Below are 20,613 nucleotides of genomic sequence, written 5' to 3' on the forward strand. Positions count from 1 at the left end.
CAAACAAAAACATCTTAACATTACAAGAAAAAAAAGGTGAAACTCAGAATTCTGCTGTTGTTCAGCGGCTAAGTCGTGTCCGACTCTTTGCGACCCCATGGACTGCAGCATGCCAGACTTCCCTGTACTCCACTATTTCCCAGAGTTTGCACAAACTCATGTCCATGGTATCAATGATGCTATTTAACCATCTCATCCTCAAATATATGAATCAATCTAACTTTGTGGAAATCTCACTTGGGACCTGTGGGTGTCCCCACCCTGGTGCAGGATCCTGGGCTCTCACAGTAAGCTAACCTGCTTGCCTCAGTTTCTGTTGCTGCCAGCCTATCATATGCTACCAGGAGCTCAGCCCTACACACAGTAGGAACTGCATAATATCTGTGGTTGCTCTCAGCCACTCAAATACACGGGTAACCAACCCATATATCTTCATTATAAAACAAAGTAAGTGCAGGGCTTGCAGGTCCGTCCTGGACAAGAAGTCAAGCCATCAGGGGTAACTTCTTGACTGTTCTCTGCATTGACTACTCTGGTCTCACTTTTTCATCATTATCAAGAAGCAGACAAGGATAATGAGCTCCCGCCCAAGATAATCCCATCCTAACAAGAAAAAGACAAACAATCTAAAAGGATCTTAACTTATCCCTGGAGAAGGGAATGGCAACCCACTCCAGTATTCTTACCTGCACAATTCCATGGACAGAAGAGCCTGGTGGGCTAAATTCATGGGGTTGCAAAGAGCTGGACATGACTGACAGTTCAGTTCAGTCACTCAGTGGTGTCTGACTCTTTGCGACCCCATGGTCGCAGCAGGCCAGGTCTCCCTGTCCATCACCAACTCCCAAAGCTTGCTCAAACTCATCTCCTTCGAGCCGGTGATGCCATCCAACCATCTCATCCTCTATCATCCCCTTCTCATCCTGCCTTCAATCTTTCCCAGCATCAGGGTCTTTTCCAATGAGTCAGTTCTTTGCATCCGGTGGCCAAAGTATTGGAGTTTCAGCTTCAGCATGTCCTTCCAATGAATATTCAGGACTGATCTCCTTGGATCTCCTTGCAGTCCAAGGGACTCTCAAGAGTCTTCTCCAACACCACAGTTCAAAAGCATCAATTCTTTGGCTCTCAGCTTTCTTTATAGTCCAACTTTCACAACTGACAGTTAACTTATCTTAAATCCGATCACAGAGCAAACAACTAGCCTGGAATGTAAGTAGAGGCAGACTCTTCCAAGGAAAACAGGAAGTGAGTATCAGTCACTCCGGCAAAGCCTGGGAAAGCGGGACACGGAGTGCCGTATAAGTGGCGAGAAGAGCATGTTAACAGCCGCATGAGTTAACAGCATGTTAAGTCACCATGTTAACAAGGTGAGTGAGGCCAGGGTGGAGGGAAGAGCCCACAGGAGCAAGGGCGGTTTGCACCTGCTCAGAGGGCCTTCCAAAATGGGAAAGGAGTATATCAAGGCCATATATTGTCACCCTGTTTACTTAACTTATATGCAGAGTACATCATGTGAAATGCCGGGCTGGATGAAGCACAAGCTGGAATCAAGATTGCCGGAAGAAATATCAATAACCTCAGATATACAGATGACAAAAAGTGAAGATGAACTAAAGAGCCTCCTGATGAAAGTCAAAGAGGAGACTGAAAAAGCTGGCTTTAAACTCAACATTCAGAAAACTAAGATCATAGCATCTGGTCCCATCAATTTGTGGCAAATAGATGGGGAAACAATGGAAACAGTGAGAGACTTAATTTTCTGGGGCTCCAAAATCACTGCAGATGGTGACTGCAGCCATGAAATTGAAAGATACTTTCTCCTTGGAAGAAAAGCTATGACCAACCTAGAGAGTATATTAAAAAGCAAAGATATTACTTTGCCAATAAAGGTCTGTCTGGTCAAAGCTATGGTTTTTCCAGTAGTCATGTATGGATGTGAGTTGGACTATAAAGAAAGCTGAGCGCCGGAGAACTGACGCTTTTGAACTGTGGTGTTGGAGAAGACTGGAGAGTCCCTTGGACTGCAAGAAATCCAACCAGTCCATCCTAAAGGAAATCAGTCCTGAATATTCATTGGAAGGACTGATGCTGAAGCTGAAACTCCAATACTTTGGCCACCTGATGCAAAGAGCTGACTCATTGGAAAAGACCCTGATGCTGGGAAAGACTGAAGGTAAGAGAACAGGATGACAGAGGATGAGATGGTTGGACGGCATTACTGACTTGATGGACATGAGTCTGAACAAGCTCCGGGAGTTGGTGATGGACAGGGAAGCCTGGCGTGCTGCAGTCCATGAGGTCGCAAAGAATCAGACAAGACTGAGTGACTGAACTGACTAATTGAACTGAATGGTCTTCTCCACAGACCTCCACTGGGCATTCATTAGAAAGATGGGGTGGGGAGAGTGGGATGCAGGGATAGAAGAAGACCATCCTTGAGGGTATAGGCCTGGAGGAAGGGAGTAGTCACAGAAAAGGCACGAAGCCCCACCAAGATCCTTGTCATCTGTGGAACACAACTCTTAAGCTATGAGAAGAGCAAAAAGAGAGAAAACCCTTTATTCCTGTGGGAAAGGCAGGAAACCATCCTGAGAGATCACTGAGGTCTTCAAAGGCTGAGGGAGGGGCAGCACTGCTGAGAATGCCCTACTCCTGAGACCCAGGGACACAGAGCCTAAGCCTGAAGCTGGCCCAGGACACAGAGAATCCCTCCAACAAAGCTAGCGAGCAACAGGTTACAAGCAGTAACAGCTTACTGCCAGGGGTGGGACAAGACCATGGACACAGATACTCTCTGAGGGGCAGGCCCCCAGGCTAGACTGAAAGCTGGGGGTGGAGCAGGAACATTGAGAAAAATCCTCCAACACCCAGACCTCACCCTAAGTGCAAGGTAATGCTAAACTAAGCTTAACTCCTGGTAAGACTATTTACCTCAGCCTCTGCCATCCTCAACATGTTGACTGGCATTCAATAAAAAATTATGAGACACTCAAAAAGGCAAGGAAGAGACTTCCCTGGTGGTCCAATGGTTAAGACTCTGTGCCCCCAATGCAGGGGGCCCAGGTTCAATCCCTGGTCAGGGAACTAGATCCTATTTGCCATAACTAAGTCCCAGTGCAGCCAAATAAATAAATACAAAAAAAAAAAAAAAGAAGAAGAAATGACTATTGATAAATGTAACAACATGGGTGACTGTCAAAATAATCAGCTCGAAAGAAACCAGAGTAAAAGGAGTATATATCTGTATGATTTCATTTATATCAAATTCTGAAAAATGGAGAAAGCAGATTAGTAGTTGCCTGGGGCTGGAGGTGGATGGACAGGATTGACGACAAAGAAGCACAAGGAAATTTGGGAGATGATGGAAATAGTCTATAACGTGATCATGGTAGTGATTACATAACTACTGAAACTCACAGAAGGGTTCACTTTTAAAAATGGTGAATGTTACTATTTGTATATTAATAAGGCTGACCTAAAAAGATGCAGTTACAACTGAAATGTCCTTAGGACCCCAACCAGCCCATCACATGACACTGCACGTGACACTACCCATCGCTGCACTCTGCTCTCAAGGTGAAAACCACTGCCTGGCCAGGGGACATTAGCAATGGGTGAAACCTAAGGCTGAAGACCACAGGTGAGGTCTGTGAGGGCCACCACTGGTCTGGGGGTGATGGTTTCCAAATGCAGAGGGTAAGAGTCACATTTCAGTGACTTCTTGGTTGTTAGCAGATGTCCCAGGCAGGGTTTCCTAAGCAGCAGCCACCCAGTCTATGAACTTTGGCCTCAGCCACTCAGGGGTCCATACACAGCTTGCCAGTCACGAGCAAGCGAGGTCTGCATACAGCTGGCTGGAAGCCAGGAGTGGCTGGAGTTTTACCACAAAGATGTCACAAGCTGACTTGACAGAATGCCCCCCTCTGGTTGGGTGAGGTGGTTAATTATTAACACTTGCTCAAGACTGAAATTTCTCCTTTTCTTCTAATCTCTAACACTGGACCTTGTCCTCTGCCCAAGTTGCTCCAGAAACAGAAACTCTGTAATAGACCAAAGTATCCAGAAACTACTGCCCAAGGCTTGGGTCTGACTAGAGAGGGGAGATGGGAGTGACCTGGGTGGGCTCACTGCTACCCTCCTAGTACAGACCCTGAGTTCAAAGCTGGAAGAAATGGACAGACACACACACCATGGTTAAATCTCTTCAACCTAATCTCTCATCCAACTGCTCATCACATAGTCTGTTAAGCAAGGGTACAGACTCACACACACAGACGTTTCTTGGTTTTCACCTCAGGCCTTTGGCTTTGACACTTGGCCTCACAGAAAGCTAACAGTCATCCAGTCTGCCTGTCTCCCTGTCTGCTAAACCTGGACTTGGCAAGGGGAGCAGGGGACAGAGCCGAGCTCACTCGGGCTCCCCTCAGCTCCAGCTTCTCCAGTGGAAATAGGCTCAGCTGTTTTCTCAAGTCAAAGCTCAAAAGAAAGCTGGTACTGTGCTCCCCACACATATTTGTGGACTAGATCTACTACCGTCTTGTCTGCCCTATAATTTAGGGTTCCGGCCCGGAGTCCAACAAGAAAGGAAACTTCTGGTTCTAAACATAGTCCTGAACCCAAGAGGAATTCTGGCTTCTTAAAATCATCTAATTGTTCTGCAGTCTTGCCAATGTTCTTTCAAGCCAGCCCAAGTACGAGCACTGGGTTTGGTTGCCGCTGTTGGCTTCTGTGTTGAGTACGAGCATGCAGGGTGCCACTGTGAGTTCTCCACCCCAGACTCCCAAGAGGGTGAGGCCCTGGGTCTTCTGTGCACTGAGTGAGCCAAGAGGCCCAGCAACAAGGGGCTGGACGACATCTTCTGAACCTAATCAGACTCTTCAAAATGACAGATCCCAATTCAGTGTAAGAGCCACCTTGTGACCCCAGGCTCCCACCAATGGGAAGCAGACAAGGAGTCCTCTGAACTAAGAATCTGTGACCTGTGAAGAGGTCGCAGGATTGGTCTAACATGGAGGACGAGGGATCCACATGCCTGACCCACACCTTCTCACTCAGAACCGGTGCTGTCCAAATGGCAGGACAGCAGGCAGCTTGGCCCACTTTCACACCTCACAGTCCCCTCCTGAGGCACCCTCTGAGGCAAAGACCATGCTGCCTCAGTCCTCCTATTACACCTGCATGGGTCATGGGCCTCCCTGGCATGTGGGAGGCCCATGTACATGTTAAATGTACAACCAGGGAACCCTCTTCTTCTCAGTCAGGCCCAAAGCAAAACTGAGGCCCCCACCCCCAGCTATGTCAGCCATTCCTGGGCTCAAAGCCAGACATCTCCTGCTGACTCCCCAGCCGTGCTGTCCGAGGGTTTCCAAGTATCTCCCCCTACACAAGAGGGCTGGTTTATGAAGCCAAATGTTTCAAAGGTATGAAAGGAGGGCCTTGGTTATACACAGGAAATGGAAAGGCATTCCAATGTCCAGATACGCCTCCAGGAGCAAAAAGTAGTACTGTCCTACTGAAATGACCCATGAGAGAAGCTGTGGGGAGAAGGGAGCGAGGATGAAACAGGGAGAGAGAGGCTAAGTGATTGCAAACTGGTGGCAGCAGCCAGGAAGCAAGCAGACCATCATGAAGGGAGAACATTCCTGTGCGCAGGGGAGATCCTGGCCCTCTTCTGGTTCCAAGGGTGGAGGAGGCCTTTAGGACCGGAAACCCCCAGGTCATCACACCTGGTACAGCCAGAATCCCACACTGGTAGGCAGGAAGGCAGAGCCCAGGGTCAGGGACACAAATGAGAAGGAAGAGGGCGGGGCAGGCAGTGGATCCTCCATGCAGCCCAGGGAAGTGTCAGGAGGACGCTGAGTGGAGCATCTGCTGCCAGTCTGCCCGGAGTTCCTGGAGCAGGCGCACCTCTGGAGCATTCTGAGAACCAACATCAAGAAGCAGACTACGCCCCTGTGCGGTGCCCAGGGGGTGACCGACACCTTTGCAGGAGTGCTCTCTGAACACGACCTGCTTCCTGTAGGGCCAGTTTTTTGCTCAGTGCACCTCAGGCTGGGTGCTGAGTCCCTAGGGTTGCTACCTCCTACCGTGAGACTGAAAAACCTGCTCTCCACACCACAAACACCTGAACCGAGACACCCTGGGCGGGAAATCAAGGCTTCCGATAAAGTTCAAGCATCAAGGGCAGTTTTTGTTTTTTAAACTGCTCTGATCTAATTTTAGACTTAGAGAAAAGTTGCAAAAAATAGTACAGAAAATTTCCATATATCCCTCCCCCAGTGTTAACATCTTATATAATCATTAGTACAATGGTCACACCAGGAAATGAACACGGGGACAATTCCATTATCCAAACCAAGGAAGGGCTCCACTCAGGCTTCACCAGTTTACCTATTAACATCCTTGAATCCTGGTGTTCCGGAATCCTATTCAGGATCTCGCACCACATTTAGTTTTTCCTCCTCAGTCTCCTGCAATCTGTCCAGTTCCTCAGCTTTCCCTTCTTTTTCATGACAGCGACAGTTTAGAAAGATTACTGGTCAGTTACGTTGTCAAACATCCCTCAGTTTCCCTCAGCTGGAGTAAGGTTATGCACTTTTGACAAGAGCACCACAAAAGTCACGTGTATGACATCACAGGGCTCATGTGGACAGGTCTTCTGTATGAGTGACACTGACCTCGATCAATGGTGATGCTGACCCCACTGCCAGGTTTCTCCAATGCAAAGCTACATCTTTCCCTGTGCAGTCAGTCAAGGGGGACTGTGGCTTTTTAAAAATGAACGTGTGGCTGTCATTACACACTGTGTGTGTCAGCCCAGCTTGCTGATGGCTGCAGCTGCCCGGCAGATGAGAGGCATCTAATGAAGATGAGCAGCAGAGCCGACGTCTCTGGAAGACGCCGAAGCTCTCGGTGACAAAGAGGAACAGTAGCAGTTTATTTATAGATCCACTTGAAGACAGCTCATTGTAACTACTGGAGTTGAATGTTTAAAACCTCAGGAACAAAGGCTGGCTATTTTAAACTCTCCTTGCACTTGGTTCAATGGAGAGAGAGTTAGAGACACCGATCATCCCCAGGCACCACTCCCACCATTCGGTAATTCATATTTTGTGCAGCTTCTCAGGACGTGAGCAAAGCCTGTGAGACAGATAGCCAGGACTGGCCCAGACTGCCCAGCAGAGGCTGTGGGCCTCCAATGAGCCAAAGCCTTCACCTGGGTGCTGCCTAGGGAGGAGCCGAGGGAGGCGGCCTCCTCCCAACCTGGGGTTTCACAGCCCCCCTCTCCTGGAAAATGAAATTGCACACAGCTGTTGTGAATCAAGGTTACAGCACCTCTCCCACCTCCCTCCCCCTGCAGGCTGCGAAGGGGGACAGCGCACCCCAGTGGACGCCTGCCCTAGGACAGCTGGTGGTGGCGGGCCCACCTGCGCTGATGCATCTGTGGGGGTGGACAAGGGCTTCGGAGCTCAGAGCACACAACTCTCTGTGAGGACAGTGGAGTGGAGCCTCGAGGCCAGCCTGGCCTGGCCCACCTGCCGCTCTGAGCTAGGAGCACTGAGCTTCTCCACGTCCCAGGACCACGCTGGGAGGGGAGACTTGGGGTTTCTCAAAGACTCCTACATCCTTCTTTGAACAAACAGGACAAAACAACGTTCTTGATGCAATGAAGAAAAATGAGAATATACACTAGGCACCTAATATTAAGGAATTATTCATTTTGTTGGATGTGTTAAGAAAGCTTCAGTTATTTAACCAAAAAGAAGTCTTTATTTAGGGTAAAATAGCTGGATTAAACAAAAATATTTCAATTCTTTTAAAAACTGTGGGAGGAGACAAAAAATAAGGTTGGCAAAACGCTGGAGTGAGGTAACAGGTACATGGGGGGTTCATTATATTATATTCTACTTTTTGTGCTAGCTTAATAATTTCCCAAAAGGTTTTTTTTTTTTTCCTGGAGATTAAAAAAAAAAGCTTCCAAGTGACAGGAATGAGTTGTGGAGCCGAAGCCAAGCAAATGGGACCCCAGGAGGAAGCTGAGGTACAAGATCACTCCCACTCTGGTGTCCTGACACTTTGAAGCACAGGAGGCAAATTTGGCTAAATCTACAAACATCCAGGATAGCCTTTGGCACTGCCACAGAGAAAGCCCCAACTGCACCAACAGCATTCAGTGAACCCTGCAGCAGTGTCCAGAACTTCAAAGAAACTAATTTTAAGATAATCTCCATGGAAACCATCTATTCTGATTTTTTTCCATGGTAACCAATGAGAACATAAACACAAGCATTATTCAACACCCTTATACCACATGGGCCATGCTGCCATCCAATCTGGAAAATATAAGCTGCAAAGGGCTTTTTTCCATTGAAAATGAAAAGGAATGAAATGAAAAGGAAAACTAAAACTTCTAGTCCAAACATGTGGATTCTCCCACCCTCCACGACCCACACCACCCCATGCCACCTAACCCTAGGCTGACAAACCAGGCCAGCAAGTGGTTTCCTTCCTTTAGCCTGGGACCATCAAACGTGCCAAAAGCCCAGAGCCAGAGCCTGCCTCCAGCCTCACACACTCCACCCATGCTGCCCACAGACAGCAGGCATGTGTCCACTGAACTCAGATTTCCTGTTTCAGAGGCATGCTGAGCACCACGTGGATACAGAGGAAAAAGTTAGGCCTGCAAATAACTGACTGCAGCAGAGAGGGGCTGCTCTAGTAAGCAATGCTCTGGGTGGGCAGAGCAGGAAGAGTTCGCAGCCTTCCTTCTGGGAAGGCTGCATGGAGGAGGTGCCATCTGGAAAGAGACTGAAAGGATGAACGCAGCTCTGCTGGGGAACAGAGGGTGGGGCCGAAGAACCACAGTCAGATGGCAGCAACTGAGTCTATTTCCACTTGTGGCTCATTTCTTCCATTTTCAGGTTTCTGAGTTTGAAAGCTCCATGGAAAAAGGAAGAAAGGGGGGAAGGGGGAACGAAGGCAGGCAGGCTCTAGATGCCAACAGCCTCAGTTCTTGCCCACCCTCCTGCTTTGTGTGCATGGCCTCTGCTGGCTTTCTGTGGAGAGGAGACTGGTCAGCATCGCCTAACCAGGTTGTGGATGCTTATCAGTGCTGTCACCAAAATGGTAGCATCACAGCAGTGGCCCCACAGGTGAAATAAAAACACCCAAGGCATGTGACCTGTGCGTGCCCAGGACCTTTTAACCTCAAAGTAAAGTGCCACAATGTCAGGAACCCACTGTCCTGTGATTTGGGCTCACATGTGCAACTGTGGGGGCTTCCCAGGTGGCGCTAGTGCTAAAGAACCTGCGTGCCAATACAGGAGACGCAAGAGACGCAGGTTCCATCCCTGCATCGGGAAGATCACTTGGAGGAGGGCATGGCAACCCACTCCTGTATTCTTGCCTGGAGAATCCCATGGACAGAGGGGCCTGGCGGGCTACAGTCTATAGGGTCACAAAGAGCTGGAAACAGCTGAAGCGACTTAGATGCACATGCAACTGTGCAATCTCCACTGACCTTAAACCCATGCTTTGGCTGCCGGGGGAAAGGAAACCCAAAATAGCTCTGAGACCCTTGAAAGAGGTAAGAGAGCTCTCTAAAGGTGTGAGTGCATGCCCAGGTTCCTGCACCAGGTGTATTCCGACACACTCAGAGAGGGACACAAGGGCATCCAGGCTTTGTCTGGATTCCAGAGTCAAGTTCACCCACCTTCATGGCACTGTGACTGTGTTAATGCGCCTTGCCCTGGATTTCGGAGACTACACCCCTGGTTGGTTTAGTCATTAATAGGCCTTCCTTCCTAGGAATTATGCCTTTCTCCTCTGGATAGGGACCTTATAAAATGGATGGGAATTTTTCAGTGGCAGGAAACTACCATCATCCCCTTGAAACGGCAGCTGGAGAAGGGAGTTCAGTTTCTGCCCATCCCACCATCCTCTGGATGTCACAGCTGTCAGGGCCATCTCAGGGCTTGTTGCTGCTCTTGCTATCTGGAGGCACTTTCCCAAAAGGCTCTACAAAGAAGACCTCCACCTGGGGGTTTAAATGTTGGGCCACAAGCACCCAGGCCATCTCAAGCTCAGGTGGCCCACCAGAGACTCACCCACCAACTTCCCTAAAGGCCCTGCAGGCCCTGGAGGACCGGAGGCGACCTAGGCACCCCCATCTGCAGGGTAAGAGGTGAACACTGAGGACATTGCAGGAGGCAGGTGGCGTGGAGAACGTGGGTTCAAGCACTGATGATGGACTGACGCAGCGGCACTAGGGACCAGGACAGGAGCCCACAGAGGATGCGGGCTCAGCAGAAGCTCAGAGGGCTGCCTGGAGTCCCACCCTCCCTCTAACTGACTGTAAGAAAACCACACCTCTGCCTGCTCAGTTGTCAACAGCCCAGCAGGTTTAAAGAGTGCCTTTAGGTCTAAAGAGACCACAGGGCAACAGTGGGACTTCTAACATGGCACAAAGATCAGAACCAACCACACCTCTTTCCAAATTGGGCTGAAGGGGCACCAATTCTCCAGGCGCCTCTCCCAAGTTGTAGAAACTTCCTAAGATGGACAAAGGCTCTCTCCTTCCAGCCGTCTCCCTGCCCAGAATGCCAGGGTCTCAATCTATTGGTTTCCAGCAGCATCAGAAATTTGTTAGAAATGCAAATTCCCTTACTGAATCAGACACTCTGGGGAGGGGACAAGGTGAATTTTAACAAGCCCTCAGGGAAATTCGGATACACACCAAAGTTTGAGAACCACCACAAGAGGCTTGCTGCAGTAAATGTCATATGTTAAAAGGCTTGTCTCCTCACTACACGGCCAGGAAGCCCAGTAACTTCTCCCAATGCACTTCCACAAAATCCTTCTCCTGCTTGTGAAAAGCAACCTGCCCCTTCTGGGAAACATAGTAATTATTTAACGTGTGCCTGGTGGCAGCCCTGCCCCACCTCCCAGGCAGTCACTCGCAGCCTCTGGAAGGAAAAGGAGAGGGGATCCTGCCTGCTTCCCAGAACTGGACATAGCGGGCCGGAGGGAAGGGTGCTGGCCTCAGGGAGCCCTCTGCTACGTGTATCAGAATCTCTGCTGCTCCTAGACAGTGCACAGTCATGGTACCCATAAGCCACTGTCCAAAGCAGGAAACTTTCTTCAAAAATTGTAGCTTGGGGACTTCCCTGGTGGTACAATGGATCAGAATCCACCTGCCATTTCAGGAGTCATGGGTTTGATTCCTCGTCCAGGAAGATTCCACGTGCCACGGAGCAACTTAAAGCCCATGAGACACAACTACTGAGCCTGCGTGCTGCGAGCCCGTGCACCTAGAGCCTGTGCTCCACAACCAGAGAAGCCATCACAATGAAAAGAACAGAGAGTAGCCCCCGCTCACCAAAACCAGAGAAAAGCCCGGGGAACAGCAAAGACCCAGTGCACCCCAAAATAAGTTAATAATTATAGTTTGGGGGCTTCCCTGGTGGCTCAGATGGTAAAGAAATCTGTAGTGTAGGAGAGCTGGGTCGATCTCTGGGTCAGGAGGATCCCCTGGAGAAGGGAATGGAAACCCACTCCAGTATTGTTGCCTAGAAAATTCCATAGATAGAGGAACCTGGTGGGCTACACTCCGTGGAGTCGCAAAGAGCTAGACATGACTACTGGAAAAAGAACAAACACTGAGCTTCTTTATTTCTAGGATCCTCTGGCTTCTCAAGGAAACTAAGAAACCTGGAGCACTTTCTAGGACTTCCACTCAGGTAAAGGTGGGGGAACATGCAATCCCAGTGTGGAGTGAGGCATCTCATCTGAGGGCCACTGTCACCAGAGTCAGCAAAGGCTGCTGCAGCTGCCCCGCCCCACTGCCACCCCCACCGGATGGTCTTCTGCAGAGTGAGCTCGCAAAATGGAAAATGCCCAAAGGAGTACTGTAGGCTGGTGGGGAGAAATCAGGATACAGAGAATCCAGATGACCTGCCTGAGGTCACAGAAGAGACGTGTCACATCCGGCCAGGCCTCAGCCTTGGCTGGGGACAGGACACAGGGGCAGTACTGCCGGCCAAGCTCTTAAAGGGACTCCCAGAGCCAGAAGTTTCCAGCATTACCCCCCTCCCCAGTAGGGCTGCCCAAGAATCTTTCCCCAGCAGCCATCCTAGTAAGAGTGCTTTACTCACCCCAGGAAGCCCCTGGCCAGCCAGGTTTCTGGTTGTCCTATATGATGCCCAGCCCATCCCAGATGATCTGGAGATGCCTCTGAGGAGAGGAACTTTGGGGTCTTAGAGTGGGTGATAACAGGGATGGGCAGTGGGAAGTCAACTTTCACCTAGGGTGATGGGCATGCAGACACCAGAGGCCCCGAGGGGAACTGCCAAGGGTCGACACAAGAACATACACACACACGGGTGACAAAGGGCTGTGTTTCTGAGTCACCAGTCTGTCCTGTGCAGGGCTTGGCTATCTGGCTCGGAGGCTGAGGAAGACAGGATGTTTTTGCCCCTTTAAGAAATGGGGAGATTACCTCTTGCTTGTTTCCAATTAAGAGTCTCTCAATTTTCCTAACAGAAAGGCTGAGACCTAGGGACACAGGCTTCATCCGGGCCTGGGCTGCTCACCAGCAGGCGACCTTAAGGCTCAGGTTTCTCCTCTGTGCAGCACCAGGGGTAGGAACGAATTATGCCACAGGAGTCACACAGAGATGGCCTCTCCACTAAGTCCCAGGAAACATGAAAACAAAGTCCCCACTGTTTCCAAGTCTACCCCCAAAGTCCAGACCCTGCCAGGCCCAACAATGGCCAAACCAGGAAAGAAGGTGCTGGGAGGGTTGGGGAGGGTCTGCTTTCCTGTGTCTCTCACCAGGCTCTCCATGCCCATGTGCCTGGCACTCTGATTGCTTGAGGATCAGACGAGATCGGGCACTTTCAGGGTGGCATGGCCTTAGACAACTGCTTGAGGATCTGCTGCCAAGAACCCCCTTTAATAGCTTGGAAAATTCTGAGCCAGAATTGGCCTCAAGTAGAGAAAGGAGAGGCTCTTCTCTAAGACATGTAAACTTGTGGTTCACATCTGCTCTAATTACTCACAATGCCCCATCTACAGATCCATACTTCTCCTCACTATGAAAAGTGAATGCTAGCTACAAATGTGTGTTCTCACCAAGAGACCCAAGTCTCCCAAGTTCCTGAGCAAGAATGCAAATCTATGAGACAGGTGGAGACGGGCCCCTTCCCTACCTTGATCTGATGACTCCTCAGGCCAGGGCCCTGCGAAAGAACCCAGATCTTGAGCAACCACCACCAAGGACTCCCAGATCCTCAGCATGGGACAAGATCCAGTGCCAGGGCTCTCTGGGCCAGGAATCAGGGCCCAAGGACCCTTAAGTCAAGCCCAGTCTGCAAACAAAATATGTGGGAACTGAAGTAGGGGTACAGGGGGTGTCAGGGGCTCCATGGACCAAAGGAACTAAGAAGAAGAAATGGACCACCCTGAGTGAAGGCTGAGGCCTTGGACAGATAGCCTCGGCTAACCTGGCCTCCTCTTCCTGGGGACAGAAGAGGAGGGCTGAGGTTCGAGGGGTCCTGGGCACTGTGCCCCAAGGAATTGCGGGGGCGAGGGGGAAAGGAGGGCTGCTTCCTCCCAGCTCATAGATTTGCTCTCATGTGTGGGAGCAGAGAGGACTCAGGCTACTCATCAGGATGTATAAATGACACCTGCAAGAGTCTGGAAGCCGCATCAGCCCTCACAGGGACAGCCTGGGAGCAGAGTCAGCCTCGAAGATGACCTGGTCAGAAGCGCCTCACGCCCTGGCCTGCTGTCTCTCACCACAGCAGGGGCAGGGGGCTTGTCTAGTTCTGTCAGACAGAAGAAGGAAAAGGATCATTCTAAAAATAGAAAAAAGGAAAACAAATTTTAAAAATAGAGCTTGGTGAGCACTCGCCATGTGCTAGGCACGGTTTCAAGTACCTGCTTGATGGGTAACACCTCGTGCGATCTCACAGAGGAGTCCGCATCTTCCCGCCTGAACTGAGTGGAGAAAAGCCCTTGGCCTGAGACCTCAAGGTTCTCTGAACTGGAGGGCAGCCAGCTCAGAGAACTCAGGAAGTGGTTTTCTAGTTTTACTGAATTACCTAGAATTTGGCCTTCTTAACCTCCTGCCCCACCCAGTACAACCTTCCTTCCTAATTGCACAACAGGCTGTCAGATGTTTGGAGGAGGGCAAGAGTAAGATTGTTATCAGAATAAATGCATCCTTGCTATGAAAAACGATTTTAGGATGCTTCTGTGGTTGAGGCAGAAGTCAGCTATAGTGGCTGGGACTTGGAGAGCAGGTGCCAAATCCAAGGTCAGCCAAGACACAGTGGTCAATAGCCTCAGGGACTGAGCAGAAAACACAGGAGGGAGTGAGAACCATGAGAATGAGTGAGAGAGGGCGAGGTGACCAGGGCTGGAGTAGGAAACAGAGCTCAATATAGTCCCCCGACAATGCCAGTACAAGCCCCTGCCACAGACAGCATGTGGGGACCCCCAAAAGCCCCTCTGGAGGCATTCATCTGCTTGAAACCTTCCAACCTTCCTCCACCACGCAGCACGCCACAGGGCAGAACGTGGCGTCTCCTGTCCATTCTCAGCCCAGGGCACGGGCTGCAGTCCTGCCTCTACAGGCTTCCAAGAAGAAAAAGCTCTTTAGCCACAGTCCCGAGATCCCTTCTCATCACAACTCAGCCAAGAATAGAGGGAAAATGGAACCCATTATTCTCATTCTGAAGGGCTGGGAAATGGCTTTTGCTTTTCAACATGAAATGTGTCTAAAAATAAGCTGTGAATTTCAACCAGAGGTTGAAAATAGCTCCGGCACTGAACAGAGCTCTGTTCACAGTGGGCTCAAGGATGGCCTTCATTCCAAGAGCAAGCGCTGAAGCCACAGCCAGGGCAGGGGTCCAGGCCAGGGGCTGTCACAGGCTCACAGGGCCGCCCCTGCCATGGTCTGCCCCTCTGGCTTTAGACTGCCAAACTCTAACAGGCGTGTGGTCCAGAATTCAAGATCCAGCACCTGGCCCAATGTGCTTCTAACATCCCCAAATGCCCAGGGGTGACTCATGTGGCATTTGAATCTGAGACCCGGAGTGTAAACAGGGCTGGGGGGGAGAGGAGGGGAAGGTGGACATCAGGATCAAGAGCTCCCTGGCACAGCAGTGGTGTTCAAGGCTCTCTGAGAAGCCAAGCCACCAAATCCTCACCAGGCACTACACCTCAGAGCCAGGGGAAGCCTGCAGGCAGGAAGGGCAAGAACACACTTTAAGTGAAGTAAGGAAAATCAAACTGTTAAAGGTCTTTTTCTGCTGTTTACCATCACTCCTGGAGATTCCAAAGTTTGATAAGCCAAACATTTCTACAAAATTGGCTTGTGTTAGAAAGCCAGACTGAGAGACCTGGGCCACAGTTGCTTGGTTGGGGGAGAGCCCAGATCTGGCCCATCAAGAAGGATCACAGGCTCCAGAGGTAGTGCCATCCCCAAGCCCCTCCCATCCCCAGCCAGCCCTACTGCAGAAGCCCCTCTTCTGGGCTCACTCCCAAGGCGGAGTTACCGCAGTGACTCTCAACCAGGAGCAGTGCTGCTCCCCAGGAGACACCTGGCAATGTCTGAAGACATTTCTGACCATCACAACTAGGGGTGGGGGGTGCTACAGGCAAGCCAGTGGGATGCTCCTAAACCTCCTACATGCACAGACAGCCCCCACAGTGAAGATTCATCTGGCCCAAGGGATCAACGGCACCAAGGCAGAGAACCCCTGCGCTGCTGGAAGAATGGTATGTGGACAGAGTTAGAGGGGTGGGGGCTCCCTGAGGAGCTGAGACACCCTGGTTGGCCACAGAATCAGTCACCAGCACTACCTCGGTGCTTGGGAAGCCCGTGGGCAAGAAAGGAAGACTACATTTGTCAGCCTGCCTCTCCACATCAGGGGAAAACCTAGCCACTGAGCTGCACTATACCAACTCACTCACCTCAATTTGGGAAGATGAAAAAATTCTGTGCACAATGGTGGTGATGGGTGCAACAGTGTGAATGTACTTAATGCCACTCAACTGTACACTTAAAAATAAGCACAGTGGGGGCTTCCCTGATGGCTCAGTGGTAAAGAATTTGCCTGTTAGTCCAGGGAACACAGGTTCGATCCCTAGGTCTGGAAGATCCCACATGCCACAGGACAACTAAGCCCATGCACCACAACTACTGAGCCTGGGCTCTAGAGTCCAGGGGCCATAACTACTGAAGCCCGCGAGCCTAAAGCCTATGCTGCACAGCAAGAGAAGTCACTGCAATGAGAAGGCCGCACACCACAACTAGAGAAAGTCCTCCAGAAGCGACAAAGGCCCTATATAGCCAAAAAATTGAAAACCTCTTAAAAAAAAAAAAAAAAGGCAAAATGGTCCACATGCCACAATGAAGATCAAAGATCCTGCATCTGTAAGATCCCGCACAGACAAATAAATAAATAAAAATACATATACTTTTTTTTTAAATAGGCAAAATGATGAATTTTATGTTACATATATAAAACAAACCAAACAAACCCCTCAGCTCTCCTCTTTGGCCTGGGAGTCCTGAGGTCAGAGCTGCCACTCAAAGTACATGCTGGTGGCGTGCACGTGTGGGCATGGTATGTCTGGAGGAGGACCTACACATCACATCAAGAGTCTCAAAGGGGCCTGTGACAAATGGAGAAAAAAACCTGAAACAAAGAATGACTTTAGGATTAAAAAGTCAAGTCACTTTCTGGGTTAGCAGAAGTCACCTACATCAGACGTGGGGTCCTGGTAGCCTGCCTGTGGGGGTGTTCGGGTCCCACTATGGAAATAGAGGTTTGAGAAGAGTGAGCGTTTTTGGACCACGGAGCCAGGGTGCAGACTCTAGGTCCCACACCCCTTTCCTGATTTGAGCCCCACAGGGTGATGCCCACTGGGCAGAGGGCTTGAGGCTAGCTCGGGAACAGATGTTTTTTCTGAGGCCTGCTAATGGTTCGGCCAGCCAGACCCTACCCTGCCTTGTCCTGCTGGCTTTCCCACCGCACACCCTCCATCCTAGATGACCAGGCCCTGCAGCTATGGGAAGCAAGGGTGCCCCACACCCTGTCTCTGGCTCAGACTGAAGGGACATGGGACAGCTGTCTAAGTTACTTTCCCAAAAGCTACCAGAAAAGGAGCATGGGATTCTCCCCTTGCTGCTGATTACTAACCATTCCCAAGAGACAGACAGCAGACTCCCCCTCTCCTGGGATGGGAAGAGCTTCCAGCCAGCACTCTACCACCTGCAGTTTCTAGCTCTGTCAGCCCTGCCCAGGGGGCCAGCACGGTGGGCTCCCAGGACTACACACTGCAGCAGGCGACTACGCTCCAGGTGTCTCAACGGTGAACGAGAACAATCACTCAGAGCACTCATCGTGACGAGGTCAGGAATACACAGAGCACTACACGTCAAGGCCTCAACAGGGTGTGGTTCACCATAAATACCCAAGAGACAGGAAGCTGTAGAGGAGGTGGACATGGACCCCAAGGGATCACAACCCCACTGGAAAAACCCCCAGTCTGGAAAATGCTTTTATGGGTGGAAGATGAAATAGCGGCAAGCAGACCACTGGGCAACCCAGCCACCACTCTCCCAACAAAACCAAAAGCTGAGAACTGGACATTCCTTAGCAAATGTGGAGGCAGAACAAAACCTCTGGGCCAAGGGCAACTCTTGGAAGAAAAGCTTTAAACCCCAACCTGGCGTGTTCCTAGAGGGAGTCCCACATGTAGGACGGGCCGTGGGCAGGGTGGGGCCTCTGCTGGAGCCAAAGAAAGCCCTGGGATGGACTTGGAGGCTTCCTGGTTCTATTCTGGGCCAACCTTGACTCGCTGGGGGCCTTGGGCAAGCCGCTTCCTGTTGTTCAGGCCAGCTTCTGCATGTGGGAAAGGCCAAGCCGCCACTAAGGTCCAGGCAGGAGGGATTTAAGCAGCCTGCACCAGAGCTGACAATCCGCGTGGCTCCACCTCCTTGGCATCACTGTTTATTTCAGCCAAAGCTGAAAATTACCTTCTTCAAAGCATGAGACCATATCAGTTATCTTTTCTACCCCAAATATTTGTCCAAAAAATATTGGTAACTATTGAATATTTTTAATTCAGGAACACTGAATGCCCTTTTACCAACAAAGGTACTAAAAATGGTTTGTGGCTGAGGAACTTCCTTTCCATGGTTTAAAAAAAAAAGGAAGTGAGAACAGGGCTGGGGCCCTTCCCATTCGTCCTAGCTGTGGCTTCAGGCCCTGCACCCTCTAGGAATCTGACAGTGCGCCCAAGGCTCGGCACCAGAGAGGTCCTTCCTCTCCTTAGGCCTCAACCAGCCAGTGGCCTGAACCACAGAAACAATCCCCCAGCAGACGACGCGGGGCCTAGGCATCTGGCAGTCTATGCTGACAGCCTCCTAACATCTTGTTTGTTCACTCCGGATTTGAAACAAAGCACCACAAGCACCTAAGAAGTTTCTGGTAAATCATGAGATCTTACCAGGTCTCTTCCCTGGAACCTGCCTAAACCTGCAGCGCCCCCACTGTCCCTGAGCCCAGTGCTGTTGACCATGACCCAGTCCACCAGCCACAGGGCTCAGTCAGGATAATGCCTGTCAGGCCACTTACCAGAGTCCCAGAGGAGCTGGCCCGCGTGGCTGGGGGCCTCTGCACTCTTAGCACTTCGCCATAATCGACGATGTCAAAATTACTCTTCCAAACCATCACCTGTCAAGACCGACAAGCACACAGAATCAGGAGGAGAAATACCCCTTACCTGTCCTTCTTCACGGAGAAAATGGGCCCAGAGGCTACCGCCAAAGTTCTGGGCCAATGGTGGGACTGTGGTCCCCACCTGGCACCCCCACTCATCTCTGGACCTGCCCCACCTCTCTGGAGAGCAGACTTTCTGAACAGGCCCCGAGAGGATCGGGTGCTCCATCAGGGTGGAGAGTCACCATCACCACTGGGCCTCTGCACTGGCTGCTCCCTGTGCCTGGGGCATCCCAGGTCCAGACTCTGTATACCTAGCATCTCAGGCTAAATGTCTGCCCTAACACCACCTTCTAAGAGAGGCCTTCCCTGGCCCTCTTGCTAGTTTTGATCATAGCTCTCTATTTCCTCCAAGGCATCAGACACAGTAGTTGTTTAAATTTCTGTCTGCTTTCCCATGTTTATCACCTATCTCCCCACCAAAATAGAAGTTCTTTACAGTGGCAGCCTGGCCAGCCTCACTGTGAAAAGTGGTTCAGATACAGACTCCAGGCCATACCACTAGGTTTAAGATCCTGGCTACACCCCTTACTGTGTGGCTCTAGACAAGGGACTCAATCTCTCTATGCCCTGTTTTCCTCATCTGTGAAATGGGGATGAATGGTAGTTTCCGCCTCACAGGGCTGCTATAAAACTCAGACACTGGCCCCAGGGAGAAGTCTGGCCCCAGAGAGAAGTGGTTAACACACCCATTATTCTACATCCCAATAGGAGGATCTTCACGCCCTGAGGTTCCTCTTACAAAAGCTGGGTAAGAGTGCTCCCTGCTGGAGGGTGTCAGCACTCCTCCAGGGCCACTTCCAGGATGGCAGGAATTGTGAATCGTGTCCAGCAGTCAACTGAGGCCACCGAAAAACTGCCGGATCCACACAAGATGGAAACTCAATGTCCCCTGATGCTTCCCCCATCGGGACGCAGCCATAAGCCTGGTTCTGTGGGAAGCTGCTCACCACCCACAGAGCAGCACTGTTCATCACCCCCAGCTGATGGGGATCCAGGGTCTCTCATTGGTCCCCTTTACAAAAAGAACGTCGGCACTCACCCCCTTGTTTATAGGGTTCTGTGCACTGCACCAGTCTAACTGTTGAATAATCCTGAGCAGAGGAATGGCTATCAGGAATGTGGAGAGAGAATGACAAATGCCATTCCCAAAAGGCTCTCAGAGCACACAATAAGAAGGCAGCTGGGGAGCTGACAGCGGTGGCTGCCGAAGGAGGGCTCAGGGTGGGGGACCCTACTTCCTACCAGGGTGTCTCTTGTGCTTTTACCAGAACTTTACTTATGGTGTGGATTTATTAGTTTCCCTAGTCTTCTAAGCAATGAGCCAGGACTCCACACCCAGGGAAGGCTCAGGAGTCTCCTTGGTCTTCCTCCTGCCTTGTCTGGTCAGCACAGGAACTGGTGCTGGTGTGGGAAGACACCTGCCATCTCGTAGCCCTGCTGTGTCTCCAACCACCCTCTGCTTTACTGACAGACTGAACCGAAATCAGCTAGGGCTGGAGCTCACTGGGAAGCCAGTGGGACTGTCCTGGGTGAAGAAGCCAGCAGAGCTATAAGGCTGGGAGCAGCAGGATGAACATTCTGGGCAACCTACCAGGTCACACTGCCTCAGAACAGCCACTCTTTCCTCCCCAGCTCCGGGAAGTATGGTTTTCTGGCCAAGCAGCGCTGCACCAGAACCTGGAGAAAGATTTCCAGTGGGAGGACTACCAGGCCCCAGACTCTGGGCCAGACCCCAGGGACATGGTGGCAAGGCAGGACAGGACCTCCTCACACATGTTCTAGTTCTGCAGTCGTGGAGCTGGAAAATGCTGTCCCT

At 50.8% G+C, this 20,613-nt stretch overlaps 1 protein-coding gene and 1 non-coding gene across 6 annotated transcripts in view; one reads left to right on the top strand and one right to left on the bottom strand.

Moving 5' to 3' along the window:
- The window catches only part of POC1A (POC1 centriolar protein A), a 101,122-nt gene that overhangs the window by 22,543 nt on the left and 57,966 nt on the right, over positions 1 to 20,613 (bottom strand). For all 5 annotated transcript variants that reach the window (XM_027523014.1, XM_027523013.1, XM_027523012.1 and 2 more), the window contains one exon: positions 18,651 to 18,749. In XM_027523014.1, the coding sequence (XP_027378815.1) occupies positions 18,651 to 18,749 (99 nt within the window). The remainder of the gene's footprint in view (positions 1 to 18,650; positions 18,750 to 20,613) is intronic.
- Positions 3,012 to 3,084, top strand: TRNAG-CCC. The gene has a single exon. It is a non-coding gene; the product is annotated as a tRNA-Gly (tRNA).

The sequence above is a fragment of the Bos indicus x Bos taurus genome, chromosome 22, assembly GCF_003369695.1.
Source record: "Bos indicus x Bos taurus breed Angus x Brahman F1 hybrid chromosome 22, Bos_hybrid_MaternalHap_v2.0, whole genome shotgun sequence".
Classification (NCBI taxonomy): domain Eukaryota; kingdom Metazoa; phylum Chordata; class Mammalia; order Artiodactyla; family Bovidae; genus Bos; species Bos indicus x Bos taurus.